Below are 12,952 nucleotides of genomic sequence, written 5' to 3' on the forward strand. Positions count from 1 at the left end.
TAATAAATTTCTTTCCATTATATTCTCCCAGCAGATAATTAACTAATTAGTGAAATGAATCATCTTCAAGTAAACAATTCTCACCAAGAAACCAATAAAATCCTTAGGCCTAAGGATTAGTCACATAACCATTTCGACGGCCAAATTGATCATAATTATCACGAGTAATTGTTGATTGATATTCTTATTTTCAATCAAATATTGATGAATACCCATGATAAAAGTTTAACTAACATAATTATGGATCCAAATGAGCGGATGAAATGGATCATCATGTTTACCTAAATAGGAAAAAAAAAGAAAACAATTAGACTTTCCCATGGAATCGGACAAATATTATATCATTTATATCACTTATAATTGGAACATTAAATTGACTATATTTTTCCCTTTTGTTCCATTTTATCAAATTGCCAGAGAGAAAAAATGAAGTAAAAGAAAACAAAAGGGAGAAAGACACACTTACCATATAGAACACGAGTCGTGAGATGTTGAGTTGATCCATTTTCTCAAAGATCCATAATCATCAATATCTTTTACTCTTTTCACCTCAATAGAGAAAAGATTTTGTCAAAATTTGTTCTATCCCAAACCTCGAGATGATCTGAGAAAACAGAGAGGCAAAAGAAAACCAATAAATGATGATGAAGATAAAAAGATAAATGAATGATAATTAAACTTTCCCATGGATCTTATAATATGTTGTTCATGTTTAACACGAGAAAATTTAATAACAACAAAAACCGTGAGAATTTATTTCCTCACTTGTCTTACTTTTCTTTCTATGGGCGTCGACCAACATCATCACTTTTTCCCTCCTAAAAGGGGAGAGTAACCACCAATTTTCTATTAGAACATTAGGGTTACTTCCCCTTTCGAATAAGTGTCGCCACCTATTATCCAATTCGAAAAGTGGTTACATTTGTCATCTCTTTTCACTCTGACGCGTGTTTACCTTATGCATAAAGAGACACACGACTTATAACTTTTCACTTTACTCTCATCATCATCATCTCTCTTTCTTTTCTTTCTTTTTCTTTTTCTTTTTCTTTCTCTATTATTACTAGGGGCCGATTCGCTCTCTCGTCGAGTCTCACTCTTTCTCTCTTTATATTCACATTTCCTGATAGTCTCGTGTCAAACACTCGTCGACCTCCGTTCTGTTTATTATTATCATTTTTCTCTTCATCATCTCAACTTGAATCGAGGAAAAATTGTTTCTTCATCACCGAAAAGTAGAGAATATTTTTTTCTTTCTCTATTTTCCAACAAATTTTCACCTCTACTCTTCCCGAGAAAAAGTTCTTTTCTCTCTTATTCTAATTCTATCGTGTGTCATCTTTATTCTCTATGTGTGTCTTACCTTCCATGTCTGTGTGTTGGTCAGCATAGTTCATCATCTTCAGTGCGTGTTGCTCATCACCATCACCAACAACACACACACACACACACAGACACACAGTTAGTTATCTAACTTATTACTACCGGTGACAGAATCATCTTCAATATTGTTTTCTTTTTTTGTTAATATTTCTCTTCCTAGTCAACATCATGCATCCTCTTCATCTTCACCATCAACAACAACAACAACAACAGAATCATCAACAAATTCATCATCATGATCATCAGTCTCATCCTTCATCCTCATCTAATCATCAAGGTGATATATTGAATCGCAAACGAAGAAGAGGAATGGTAGAGAAAAAGAGACGCGACCGAATCAATGCTTCTCTCAATGAACTTCGTCGACTTGTTCCTGCCGCTTTCGAGAAGCAAGGGTCAGCTAAACTGGAGAAAGCTGAGATTCTTCAGATGACCGTTGACCATTTACGAATGTTACATTCTAAAGGTAAGCCAGTAAATCCTATTAATTCAATTTCTCTCAAAATTTCATGAGAAGAGAAAAAAAATCTTCCATTTCTTTTCTATTCTTTTGTTTTCTCAAATTCTTTTTTCTTTTCTTCTCTTTTAGGTTTTGATACATTTTCATTCGATCCTCATTCATTTGCAATGGAATATCATAGAATCGGTTTCCATGAGTGTATTAAACAAGTTGAAAATTATCTCTCTAGTTGCGAAGGCCTTGATCATCATGATCCATTGAGATTCCGTCTTTTCACTCACCTTAATCGTTACGCTTCTCAGCGAGAATCTTTTCTCAAATTAGCTTCAACTGCCACTTGGAATCCTAAAGCATTTACAACTCCCTCACAATTTATTCCAATCTCTAATTCAACAACAACTACCTCATCAACTTCATCCTCATCATCAGCAAGTTCGGCAACAATTACCACTGGAATTGATCCCGTCGCACCTTCGGCAACTCCGGTGTCAACAGCATCCGGTGAAAATGTAAACATTTTAGATTCTAATTCACCACAATACAGTGTAAACGCTGTCAGTTCAACCGATTCAAATAATAATAATAATAATTCCGGTGGAAATCAAGTTTCAAGTGATTCATCACCAACTTCATCTTCTGGTCATCAATCCTCACCAATGAAATCACCACCATCACCATCATCATCAAGTGAGTATTGTAATCACAACAATCTTAATCCTTTCATAAAAACCCTTAGGGTAGATTTAAGAAATTAAATCTTGATCTTAATTAGTAAATTAATCAGCTAATTAATTCAATTTTGTTCGGTTTTTTATTCACTTTTCCCACTTTAAGGTGCTTATGGTTCATCAATATCTCAAATGAGTTATCCAACTCACCAATATCCCGGTTATCATCATCCCCATCATCCAAATCATCCACATTATCCCTCTCATCCTCCACCACCACCACCACCCCCACCCCATCATCACCATCAAATTTCCCACCATCCTCACCATCAACCACCACCACCACCACATCATCATCATCATCACAATGTACATCAATATTTACCCGCTGGTTACCCGCCCCCACCCCCATCAGCATCATTTCCAATTCATGATCAAACACAATTAACTGGAGTTAAATACTGTCGACCCTGGGGAGGAACTGAACTTGCTTATTGAACAAAAAAGAGAATAGAAAAAAAATCAAACTCGATTTAAGAAGAAAAAAGAAATCAACAAGTTGCAAATCTCTCATCATCATCATCACCATGAAGAAAGAAAAAAAAAGAATTCAATCAACTGAATAACCACAATTACTCTTCAATAACCAAATTCAACAATTTAAACAAATTATCTTTTAAATTTCAATTGTTCTTCGTTAATTTCGCTAATCAACTAATTGAGAAGTTCAAACAAAACGATTTTCGCAACTCAAATGAGAGAGAACAAAAAGTCACGTGGTTTTGAGAGACTAGTGTGGAGTCGATACAACATCAAGTCTACAGAATCATCTTCCCTTTTGTATGTTACACATCAACATCATTTTCCAGGTAAGAGAATCTTTTATGTTAACATGATGATATTTACTAAATTGTGAATCAATTTTATCTATTTCTCTCTAACAGTGTGTCTTAATTGTTACTCTAAAAGAACAAGCCAAAAGTGAATCCTTGTTTACTTCAACTCTAGAAAAGGAAATATTTTTTTTTACTCTTTTTCCATATTCTCATATTTATATATTTTAACAACAACAACAACTATGGATTCTACTGGTGCAACTATTGATGAATTAACTGAAGCAGTTAAATTTTTCTCGATAAAACAATTAGATAAACAGGGTGGAGATGAAACTCTGGCTGGTGATGTCGATGGTGAATCGGTTTTATTACCTGGACAGGAAGAGGGTACAAGGAATATAATGGTGACCAGTGCTCTTCCATATGTAAACAATGTTCCTCATTTGGGTAATATTGTTGGTTCCGTTTTATCGGCTGATGTTTTTGCCCGTTACTGTAGATTACGTGGTTATCGTACAATCTACATTTGTGGTACCGATGAATATGGTACCGCAACCGAAACCAAAGCTATGGAGGAGAAAATTTCTCCATCTCAACTGTGTGAAAAATATTACAAAATTCACAAGGATGTTTATGATTGGTTTAACCTTAAATTTGACCATTTTGGTAGAACCTCAACTGACCAGCAAACTAAAATTTGTCATGACATTTTCTGGTCATTACATAAGAATGGTTACATTTTTGAAGAGGAAACTGAACAACTTTACTGTGATACCTGTGAAAGATTTCTGGCTGATCGGTTTGTTGAAGGTACTTGTCCTTTCTGTCAATATGAAGATGCTCGAGGTGATCAATGTGATAAATGTGGTAAACTGATGAATGCTCCTGATTTGAAAAATTCCCGGTGTAAAATTTGCTCATCTAATCCAGTTTTACGTTCATCTCGGCATTTATTTCTTGATTTACCAAAAATTGAACCATTAACAAATGAATGGTTTAATAAAACAATCGAGGAAAGCGGTAAATGGACTCCGACCGCTAAAACGGTCGCCGGTACTTGGTTAAAAGATGGACTTAAACCTCGATGTATCACTCGTGATCTTAAATGGGGTACACCAGTTCCAGTTGAAGGTTTTAAGGATAAAGTTTTCTATGTTTGGTTTGATGCACCCATTGGCTATTTGTCGATAGCCTCAAATTATACCAAAGATTGGGACCAATGGTGGAAGAACCCGAAGTCCGTTGAACTATTCCAGTTTATGGCCAAGGATAATGTCCCTTTTCATGCGGTCATTTTTCCTTCCTGTTTGATTGGTACCAAAGAAAATTATACTATTGTTAACCATCTCAGTGGAATTGAATATCTTAATTATGAAAATAACAAATTCTCAAAAAGTCGTGGTATCGGTATTTTTGGTAATGATGCTAAGGAAACTGGAATCGATTCGGATATTTGGAGATTCTATTTGATGTACATTCGGCCCGAAACTCAGGATACATCTTTCTCATGGGTCGATTTGATGACTAAAAATAACAGTGAATTACTTAATAATCTTGGTAATTTCATTAATCGGTCTCTCATGTTTATCAATAAAAGTTTTGATGGTATTTTACCTGCTATCGAATTGGATCAATCAGATAAAGAGTTAATTGCCGCCATCAATCGGGAACTTAAAGTTTACATTGAACTTTTAGAATCAATTAAACTAAGAGATGGACTTAAACAGATTCTTAACATTGGAAGACTTGGAAATCAACATATTCAAGTAAATGCTCCTTGGAAACTTGTTAAAGGGTCGGAAGAAGAAAAGTGAGTGACTCCTCTCTATCTACTGATCTAATCTTTTAATCACTGTAATTCTGAATTCAAATAATCAACTCATCTTTTTTTTCTGCAACTTTTATCTTAATAGGAAACGTGCTGGTTCCATCATGGCTCTTTGTGCAAATATTACCGCTTTAATTGCTCTTCTTTTGGCTCCTTACACTCCAACGACTAGCGAAAAATTGAAAGATCAACTTAATTTCAAGTGCAAATTGTTGCAATATGATCATTTGATTTGTTTCCTCAAAGAAGGACATAAAATTGGAGCTGTAAGTATTAGTTTGGATTTTGCTACAACAGTTTCTCACAATTAATCTATCTCTCTCTCGCTCTTTAATCCATTTTTACTAATTGTTGCGCTATCTCTTTACTTTTTCATTTAGCCTTCACCTCTTTTCCGTAAAATCGAACAGACTGAAATCGATGGATTCAAGAAAAAATATGGCGGAGAAACTGAGCCCGTGAAACCAGCAAAAGGTGGCGGTAAAAAGAACGCCAAATCGGACAAAAAGACCGCTGAGAAAAAGAAGGTCACTGAAAAGGTTGCCGTCGATGGAAAGTCGGTTGTTGACAAGAAGCCTGAGAGCGAGAATAAGCCTGTGAACGAAAAGCCTGTTGACGAAAAGGTTGTTGATAAATAATGTTAGAAAAACAAAAGAAACAATAAATTAACTGCGAATAAGAAATTAATTGTCACAAAAAAACTTTTGAATTTGTTGAAGAAAATGTCGTGTTATGCGTTGGGTCGATTCTTCTTTATTGTACCAGAAACAAATTCGATTGTAACTTTTTCTTTCCTTTTCTTTTCTTTTTTCTCCATCTCTTTCTTTTCCATTTCAAGTTTTTGTGCATTAGTCAAATTATCATAAAAATCATCAGCTCCCCATTGATGTGGATCATAAACATCTTTCGGAAAATTAGTTCCTAATTCATCAATCTCACAGAAAGTGATTAACTTTTCATAAATACTTGGATTACGAAAATTTTTCAACTTCTCAATCGAAGCTTTCATATCAATTCCTTGTTTCATTTTTGCATGAAGATGATTAATTTTCTGAACAAGTTCAACCGGCGGTTGACCAGGTGGAGGAGGTGGTAATCGCAATGGCGGTGAATTAATTGTATCAATTATTTGCTGTGGTTCTTCAGGTGGTTTAGGAGATTCAGACGATTGAGGAGGTTGTTCAAGTTGCTCTAACGGTTCAATAGGTTCCAATGTAGATATTTCCTCAGGAGAAATACTAAAAAAGAAAAAAAAAAAAAGAAAACAATTCAACTTTAATTTCTGTTGTTAAGAATTGAAAGAATATTTTGTTCACAAGATAACTTACCATTCTTTGGGTTGTGAGATATTCGGTGATTCTTCAATATCAGAGTCATGATAAGTGTTGGTCAGACTGGCCAGGGCATTTGATTTTGAGTTCTCCATGGTCAGTTAACTGGTCACTTGAAGTTTAAATCCAAATGAAAAAGTAAACAAAAAGTGGGTGTGAACATAAACGAAGCCTCACCAGTATTCGAATCCCAATCGATAGTATCCGATATTTAAAAGATCTTTTGAAAATCCAAACAAAAAGCTTTTTGTGTTTTCATTTGTATCCATTTCTATTTTATTAATTGTTGCAATTAAGTTTAGGTTTTAAAAGTTAATTCAATTGTGACAGTTTTCCTTCTTCTAGGATCTGGTCAACATATTAACACAATATTATAATCGAATTCTTTTTTTTCTCTCTCGATCATGACTCTGGAAATACCAACAGCATTAAAAAGATTGGTCAGATATGTGATGAGAGGTTTTTACTCAATTGAACAAACGCTAATTGTTGACCTGATGATACGTAAATTGACAATTAAAGAGGAAGATATTGAAAACCTGATGAAATTTGAGAAGAAGCAGTTAAGAGCTATAATGGCCGGTTTAAAGAATGATAAACTAATCAAATCTAAATTACGTCTTGAAACTGGGCCTGATGGTAAAGCCATTCGACAAACCTATTATTTTATCAACTATAGAGGATTTGTTAATGTTGTTAAATATAAATTAGATTTTATGAGGAGAAAAATTGAAACGGAGGAACGTGATTCAACCAAGAGATCATCGTTTGTTTGTGTTAATTGTAAGAAAACTTTCACCGATTTGGAAGCAGATCAACTTTATGAGCCGGTTTCAAATGAATTCAAATGTTCCTATTGTGGTGAAGTGGTTGAAGAAGATCCCGATGTTTTACCCAAAGCCGATTCTAGACTGATGTTAGCCAAATTTAATGAACAAATGGAACCTTTGTATCTTTTATTGAAAGAAGTTGAAGATATTAAAATACCTTCAGATCTTCTTGAACCTGATCTTGTTGAAGTAAATGGATCAACAATTAAGGTGACAAGTGATGGTTTTGACGGAATGGACAAATGGAGGACCAAAGATAAATCTCAATTTGATGCTGTTATGATTAGAGAGACAAGTATTAAAGTTGAAAAGGATGGTGAGAACATTGAAGAAACTGTCAAAAAGGAGCAACCACCCTGGTTAGCTGATACATCTATTAGTGTTTTACCTTCAATGTCCGATATAACAATTAGTAAACAATCAAATGATTTGATAAAAGAAACATCAACAAAGGTTAACGATAATGGTAATGGTTATAGTAAAGAAGTTCTTGAAGCTCTCCTGGTTCATGAGAAATTAGAAAATTCCAATGATGCTACAATGTCCATATTAACATCAACTAATAATACCAATGATTGGGGAACCGATGGATTACATGATGACGATGATCATCATCATAATCATCTTTCTGATAACAATTTACTGGATAATGTAAAGGATGAACTGATGGGTGAAGATGAAGATGAAGAGGAGGAAGACCTTGAAAATACCTGTGAACCCATGATCAGAATTGGAGGAACTTTAATACCCTTGAATCAAGTTAACGATAATACAATTCACTCAATGAATCAAATGGAAAGAGATGAATATATTAAATTAACTCAAGAAGTTTACGGTCACCTTTACGATTAACTAATCATCATAATCGAAACACACAAAACAAAAACATCAAAACGAGAGAAAACAAATTATCTTTATTTATATTCATTCACTAGGAAAACAATTGATTTCTTTTCTTTTTATATACATATATACATAAGTGCAAAAATCGACAATGTCCCTATACTACCTGTATTTGTATTTTCTACCTGTTAATTAAAATTTAATTGTCTCAATATTTTCATTTCCATTTAAATTGATTGACAAAAATAAAAGAGTTCCGTTCAGTGGCTCCATCTGGTGAGAATTTTTTTCATTTTCTCTTCCTTATCAGCTGATCAAGTGGAAAATTTTTTTTCTTGATTGTTTGATTTTGGAAAGGAAATTTTTTCACTTTTCATTTTAATTGTTTAAAATTATTGTTTCTTTTTTTAATTTTGGTGTTTATTTCTGTTCTCTTTTCTTGTCTAGAATCATGTCTGTACCTGGTGGTCAACAAGCTGAAGGAACTGTTACCGTTGAGGAAGATGCAACTGAATTGAAGTTTCCTCCAGAATTTGAAAATGCTGAGACTCTATTGACCAGTGAAGTTTGCATGCTAATGGAACACAGGAAACAACAGAACGAGGAACGTGAAGAAGAGCAAGAATTGAATGAGATATTTACCAAAACTCTTAACTATTGTCAGAGATTCAGTAAATTTAAAAATCGTGAGACAATTGCTGCTGTACGACATCAATTGATGAATAAGAAGCTTCATAAATTTGAATTCGCTCAATTGGCAAACCTTTGCCCTGAAACACCAGAAGAGGCAAAAGCTTTGTTACCATCGTTGGAAACTCGATTTACTGATGAAGATTTGAGACAAATTCTTGATGACATTCAAACTCAAAGATCATTCCAATACTAATCATATCCATGATTCTCAGTCAACAATTTCAGTGTACAAACCAAAAAATAAGTCTGAGAGCTTTTTTTTCCAAATAAAAGCCACCAAGAGCGTTTCCCTTAATGAGTATTGGTCAATTGTGTCCAGTTATTTACACTGGTAAAAAATCACTTTGCTATAATAGGATCTCCGTTACTTTTTATGATCATATCATTAAACCTTACGGCAAATTCCCGGAGGTAGAAGATAAAGTTTCATTTAGCATCACAAACAAAATATCTCTCCTTTATCATCCACTTTCTCATCCTTCTCCCGCCGAAGACCAAAGATGATGACACTCCTCCTTCTCAGTTTCTTCTCTCATTCCCTTAGTCTATTCCAAAAGTGATCTACAAGTTGATCCATTCATTTGTCCACTAGAAAGTATCTCAAGTGTCAATTGTAATATTCGTGTATTCCCAAAACAATCAACAACAATCAACTAATACGATGGTTATTCAGGATCAATTATTTAATATTCATCATCATCATCTTATTCAACATGGAAACATTAACTCTAATTTCCGACAATTTTACTCATCATCTTTGTATCAGTTATGTGACTTACCAGTTGATTACTCTAAGGATCATTCAATTACCACCAATCAAATGTTACCAGAGGAAAAATTGATTGATACAAATAAGACACAAACTGTAACTATTAATAAATCATCGTTTCTCATTGACGATTTACTTGGAATCAAAAGGAAAACAACAATTGATGGAAAAAATCACAACAAATCCAATGAAATCACCTCGAAAAGCTCAATGTCATCGAGTAAGAAAAGCAAAAGGTTAAGGACAATTTTCACTCAACAACAATTGGAAATATTGGAAAAGATATTCACTCACACCCAATACATGGTGGGTGAGCAAAGGGCCCACCTAAGTGAATCTCTTGGACTATCAGATACTCAGGTGAAGGTTTGGTTCCAAAATCGAAGGATAAAACACCGAAAAGTGTCACATAAGTAAAGAGACAGAAAAAGAAAAAAAATCTCCATCAAAATAACCGCAGGGAAAATAAGAATTGTATCTTTTTTTTGTCAAACGAAATAAATTATAATTATTATTATTATGGAAGAGAAAAAGAAAGAAAGAAAACTAAAGAAAATGATTGATTAATTATGACAAATATTAAAATTGAATTATAATTAACCGTGAATCGATTATCAAATGATAATAATCACGATAATTTATTAGTCCAATAAAAATGTTACCACCAAATAGACAAAAAAAAACAACGAAAACAAAACAAACAGGTAACTCGTTATTTCACCTTTAAGGTCACAATAGGTGATCCCATTAGTTTACCTTTGATTGTTAATTATTATCATTGTGTCGGCTTAATGATAATCAAGCTCATCTTTTTGTCAAATTATCATTCGTCACAATATATTCATTTTCCACCTCAAGTCAATCATCATCATAATTATTGACCATCGATTGTTAATCCTTTTCAGTTTTCATATTTTCTCTCATTTTTAAAATTGTTTTTCCTCGACATTTATGGATAAACTTCCGTTTCCTTCATATGGTCAGTTCGATATTAACTAAATTTGTCTGCAACTCAGTTGGTCAGTTTTAGACTTTCGTCTTAATTAGAACAGTTTTTTTTCTCTATCAATAACTACTTAATTATCTTTCAATATTTTGTTGATCATTAGGAAAATAGATCAGAACTTTCAACAAAAACTTGTCAAGTTTTTTTTCCTTCACATTGATTAGTTTATTGTTCTTTTCCGGACTCGAACATAAGTTGACATTAATTGCTACAATTAAGACTTAACTCTATTCTCGTGTCACAGTTAATGACTTTAATCATGAATAAGCGAGAGAATTAAGCTAATTGGATCAATTCGATACAATAAGAATGTCATGGAGAAAAATCCAATCTAAAAAAGAATGAAAAAAAAATTCGATATTCAGAGAATGCTAATCATTTGATTCTCTCTCTCTCTCTCTCTTGTAAAATTTATCATCATCTCTTTTTCATCCTCTTTTACCTGTCATCTTTCATCCTCATCCTCGAGCATCGTTTTCATTGAGAAAAAAAAGAAAGAGGAAGACACAACAATTAAATTATCTATTCGTATGATTAACAATTGATTTGATTCAGTTGACTGATTAACAATCTAAACATATTAAACCAATTCAATTGATACCATCAACATAATCTTTCACCATCATCATAACAATTAACGGATCATCTTCATCACATCAACAATCATTTCCCATCACAATCAATTATTAGTCAATGTAACACAAATTATCAACCAATTTAAATGTTAATCTTCATGATAATTTAATCCAGAATCTTGATAATCTTATATTTCAATTGACTGTTTATCTTAATCATTATTGGAAAAAAATAACATTAAAAGTCAACAATTACTACCGACTAGTTAATAGTAACAATCTAATTATATTGTTGATCGTCAAATATCACATATCAACTTGATCACCATCATGAATCAACAATTTAATTGTTACAATTTATATATTTATTTATATAGGATGAGAATCAAAATGTTCCCTATAACATTTATCCTATTTCATCATTTCCTTTTCCGCCTCCACCCACTTGACTCCCATTCTCATTGATGATGATCATGATGATCATCATTTAGTTACAATCAATGATTAAGATAATGATTATTATTAAGTAAATGATTGTAATTTAATACAAATGATTTAACACCTTAACTTAATCAGTTAAATTATCGTTGGCTGATGATGAAAGTGATTCCAATATCAATTGTAACAATTAAATTTGTTTTCACAAATATTAAGTAGTTAATATGATTAATTGTTTATTTGATTAGTTGAATTACAAAATTTATGTGCAGACAATTTCAACCGTGAAAACTGATTAATAAATTGTAACTGGATCATAATGATAAATGAAATTGATCCTTGATTATAATTGTAATTTCTTGTGATTTAATAATAAGGTTCACTTGATGATCATAATAATGAAAAGGATCAACTAACTAATGGGATTAATCATAATCATCAACATGATACTTTTTTCATTCAACAATTAAAGTCAATGAGCAACAATAATAATACTGATTACTACAAGTTTGGACAATTTTGGACACTTGTATTGGTCAGTTTTTGTTTATTCATAAACAATACATCACAAACTGACCATCTAATGACCAGATCAATATGAATATGAATTTGATTTAAATTAAACTGAAATCAATCATGATAATAAATCTGAATCCAATTAAATATGATTGATATCATTATGATTATCAAATTGACCTCATTATAGTTGTCGTAATGAAAGGTCATCAAGTGGTCACTTAATAGATTTTGTCAAAACATTTACCTGGTTTTCTTGTTGGTTAATCTTTTGTTTCCTTGTCTCATGTTGACTAATCCCAAAGGATTTTCAGGTTAAATATGAAAAAAAATTCTATGAAGATAAAGAGGAAGATGAAGGAAGATGAAGGATGATGAAGATAATTGGACATTTGTTTAGATGGTCAATGAGATTCAGTGTCCAGTTGTTGAGAGATGTTTGTGTTTTTACCGACCAAATATCCAAAGTGATGTTAATCCATACAAATGATAATGAAGGATTAAGGATAAGATTAAGTAAGAAATTGATTAACAAGATGATTGAATTGATTGGTGTTAATCAATTCAATTGGTTCAATTAAATGTTTACTTTTTTGTCTTCGAGTGTTTTTTTTTGTTGTAATTGTTGCCACTGACCAATACAATGACTAATATTATTGACCAACAGTCAATTGATAATTAAAGATAGTCAAGATTATCCTTATGGGTTTGTTAAGGTTTGATTGACGTAAATATAATTAAAAAGGAAACCTAATGATTAGGGTTAATTGATGGGG

General features: G+C 32.6%; 5 protein-coding genes across 5 annotated transcripts; 4 read left to right on the plus strand and 1 right to left on the minus strand.

Moving 5' to 3' along the window:
• Window positions 1-982: 982 nt before the first annotated feature.
• Window positions 983-3,254, plus strand: LOC128388490 (hairy/enhancer-of-split related with YRPW motif protein 2-like). The gene is made up of 3 exons (XM_053347899.1): window positions 983-1,849; window positions 1,973-2,530; window positions 2,678-3,254. Exons 1-3 carry the CDS (start codon window positions 1,552-1,554, stop codon window positions 3,007-3,009), a joined length of 1,188 nt encoding a protein of 395 aa, XP_053203874.1. The 5' UTR covers window positions 983-1,551; the 3' UTR covers window positions 3,010-3,254.
• On the plus strand, window positions 3,111-5,858 carry LOC128388488 (methionine--tRNA ligase, cytoplasmic-like). Its single transcript, XM_053347896.1, has 4 exons — window positions 3,111-3,380; window positions 3,456-5,157; window positions 5,261-5,441; window positions 5,556-5,858. Exons 2-4 carry the CDS (start codon window positions 3,590-3,592, stop codon window positions 5,811-5,813), a joined length of 2,007 nt encoding a protein of 668 aa, XP_053203871.1. The 5' UTR covers window positions 3,111-3,380; window positions 3,456-3,589; the 3' UTR covers window positions 5,814-5,858.
• Window positions 5,859-5,878: 20 nt separating this feature from the next.
• LOC128388491 (SAP30-binding protein-like) lies at window positions 5,879-6,691 on the minus strand. Its single transcript, XM_053347900.1, has 2 exons — window positions 6,504-6,691; window positions 5,879-6,413 (listed from the first exon to the last, which is right to left on the minus strand). The coding sequence occupies exons 1-2, from the start codon at window positions 6,599-6,601 to the stop codon at window positions 5,906-5,908; spliced, it is 606 nt and encodes a 201-aa protein (XP_053203875.1). The 5' UTR covers window positions 6,602-6,691; the 3' UTR covers window positions 5,879-5,905.
• Window positions 6,692-6,763: 72 nt separating this feature from the next.
• Window positions 6,764-8,393, plus strand: LOC128388489 (general transcription factor IIE subunit 1-like). Its single transcript, XM_053347897.1, has one exon. It carries the CDS (start codon window positions 6,911-6,913, stop codon window positions 8,186-8,188), a length of 1,278 nt encoding a protein of 425 aa, XP_053203872.1. The 5' UTR covers window positions 6,764-6,910; the 3' UTR covers window positions 8,189-8,393.
• Window positions 8,394-8,499: 106 nt separating this feature from the next.
• On the plus strand, window positions 8,500-9,167 carry LOC128388518 (DNA-directed RNA polymerase II subunit RPB4-like). Its single transcript, XM_053347927.1, has one exon. The coding sequence runs from the start codon at window positions 8,631-8,633 to the stop codon at window positions 9,063-9,065; it is 435 nt and encodes a 144-aa protein (XP_053203902.1). The 5' UTR covers window positions 8,500-8,630; the 3' UTR covers window positions 9,066-9,167.
• Window positions 9,168-12,952: the final 3,785 nt, after the last annotated feature.

The sequence above is a fragment of the Panonychus citri genome, unplaced genomic scaffold (genome assembly GCF_014898815.1).
Source record: "Panonychus citri isolate SS breed McGregor unplaced genomic scaffold, ASM1489881v1 Contig00100, whole genome shotgun sequence".
NCBI classification, from domain to species: Eukaryota; Metazoa; Arthropoda; class Arachnida; order Trombidiformes; family Tetranychidae; genus Panonychus; species Panonychus citri.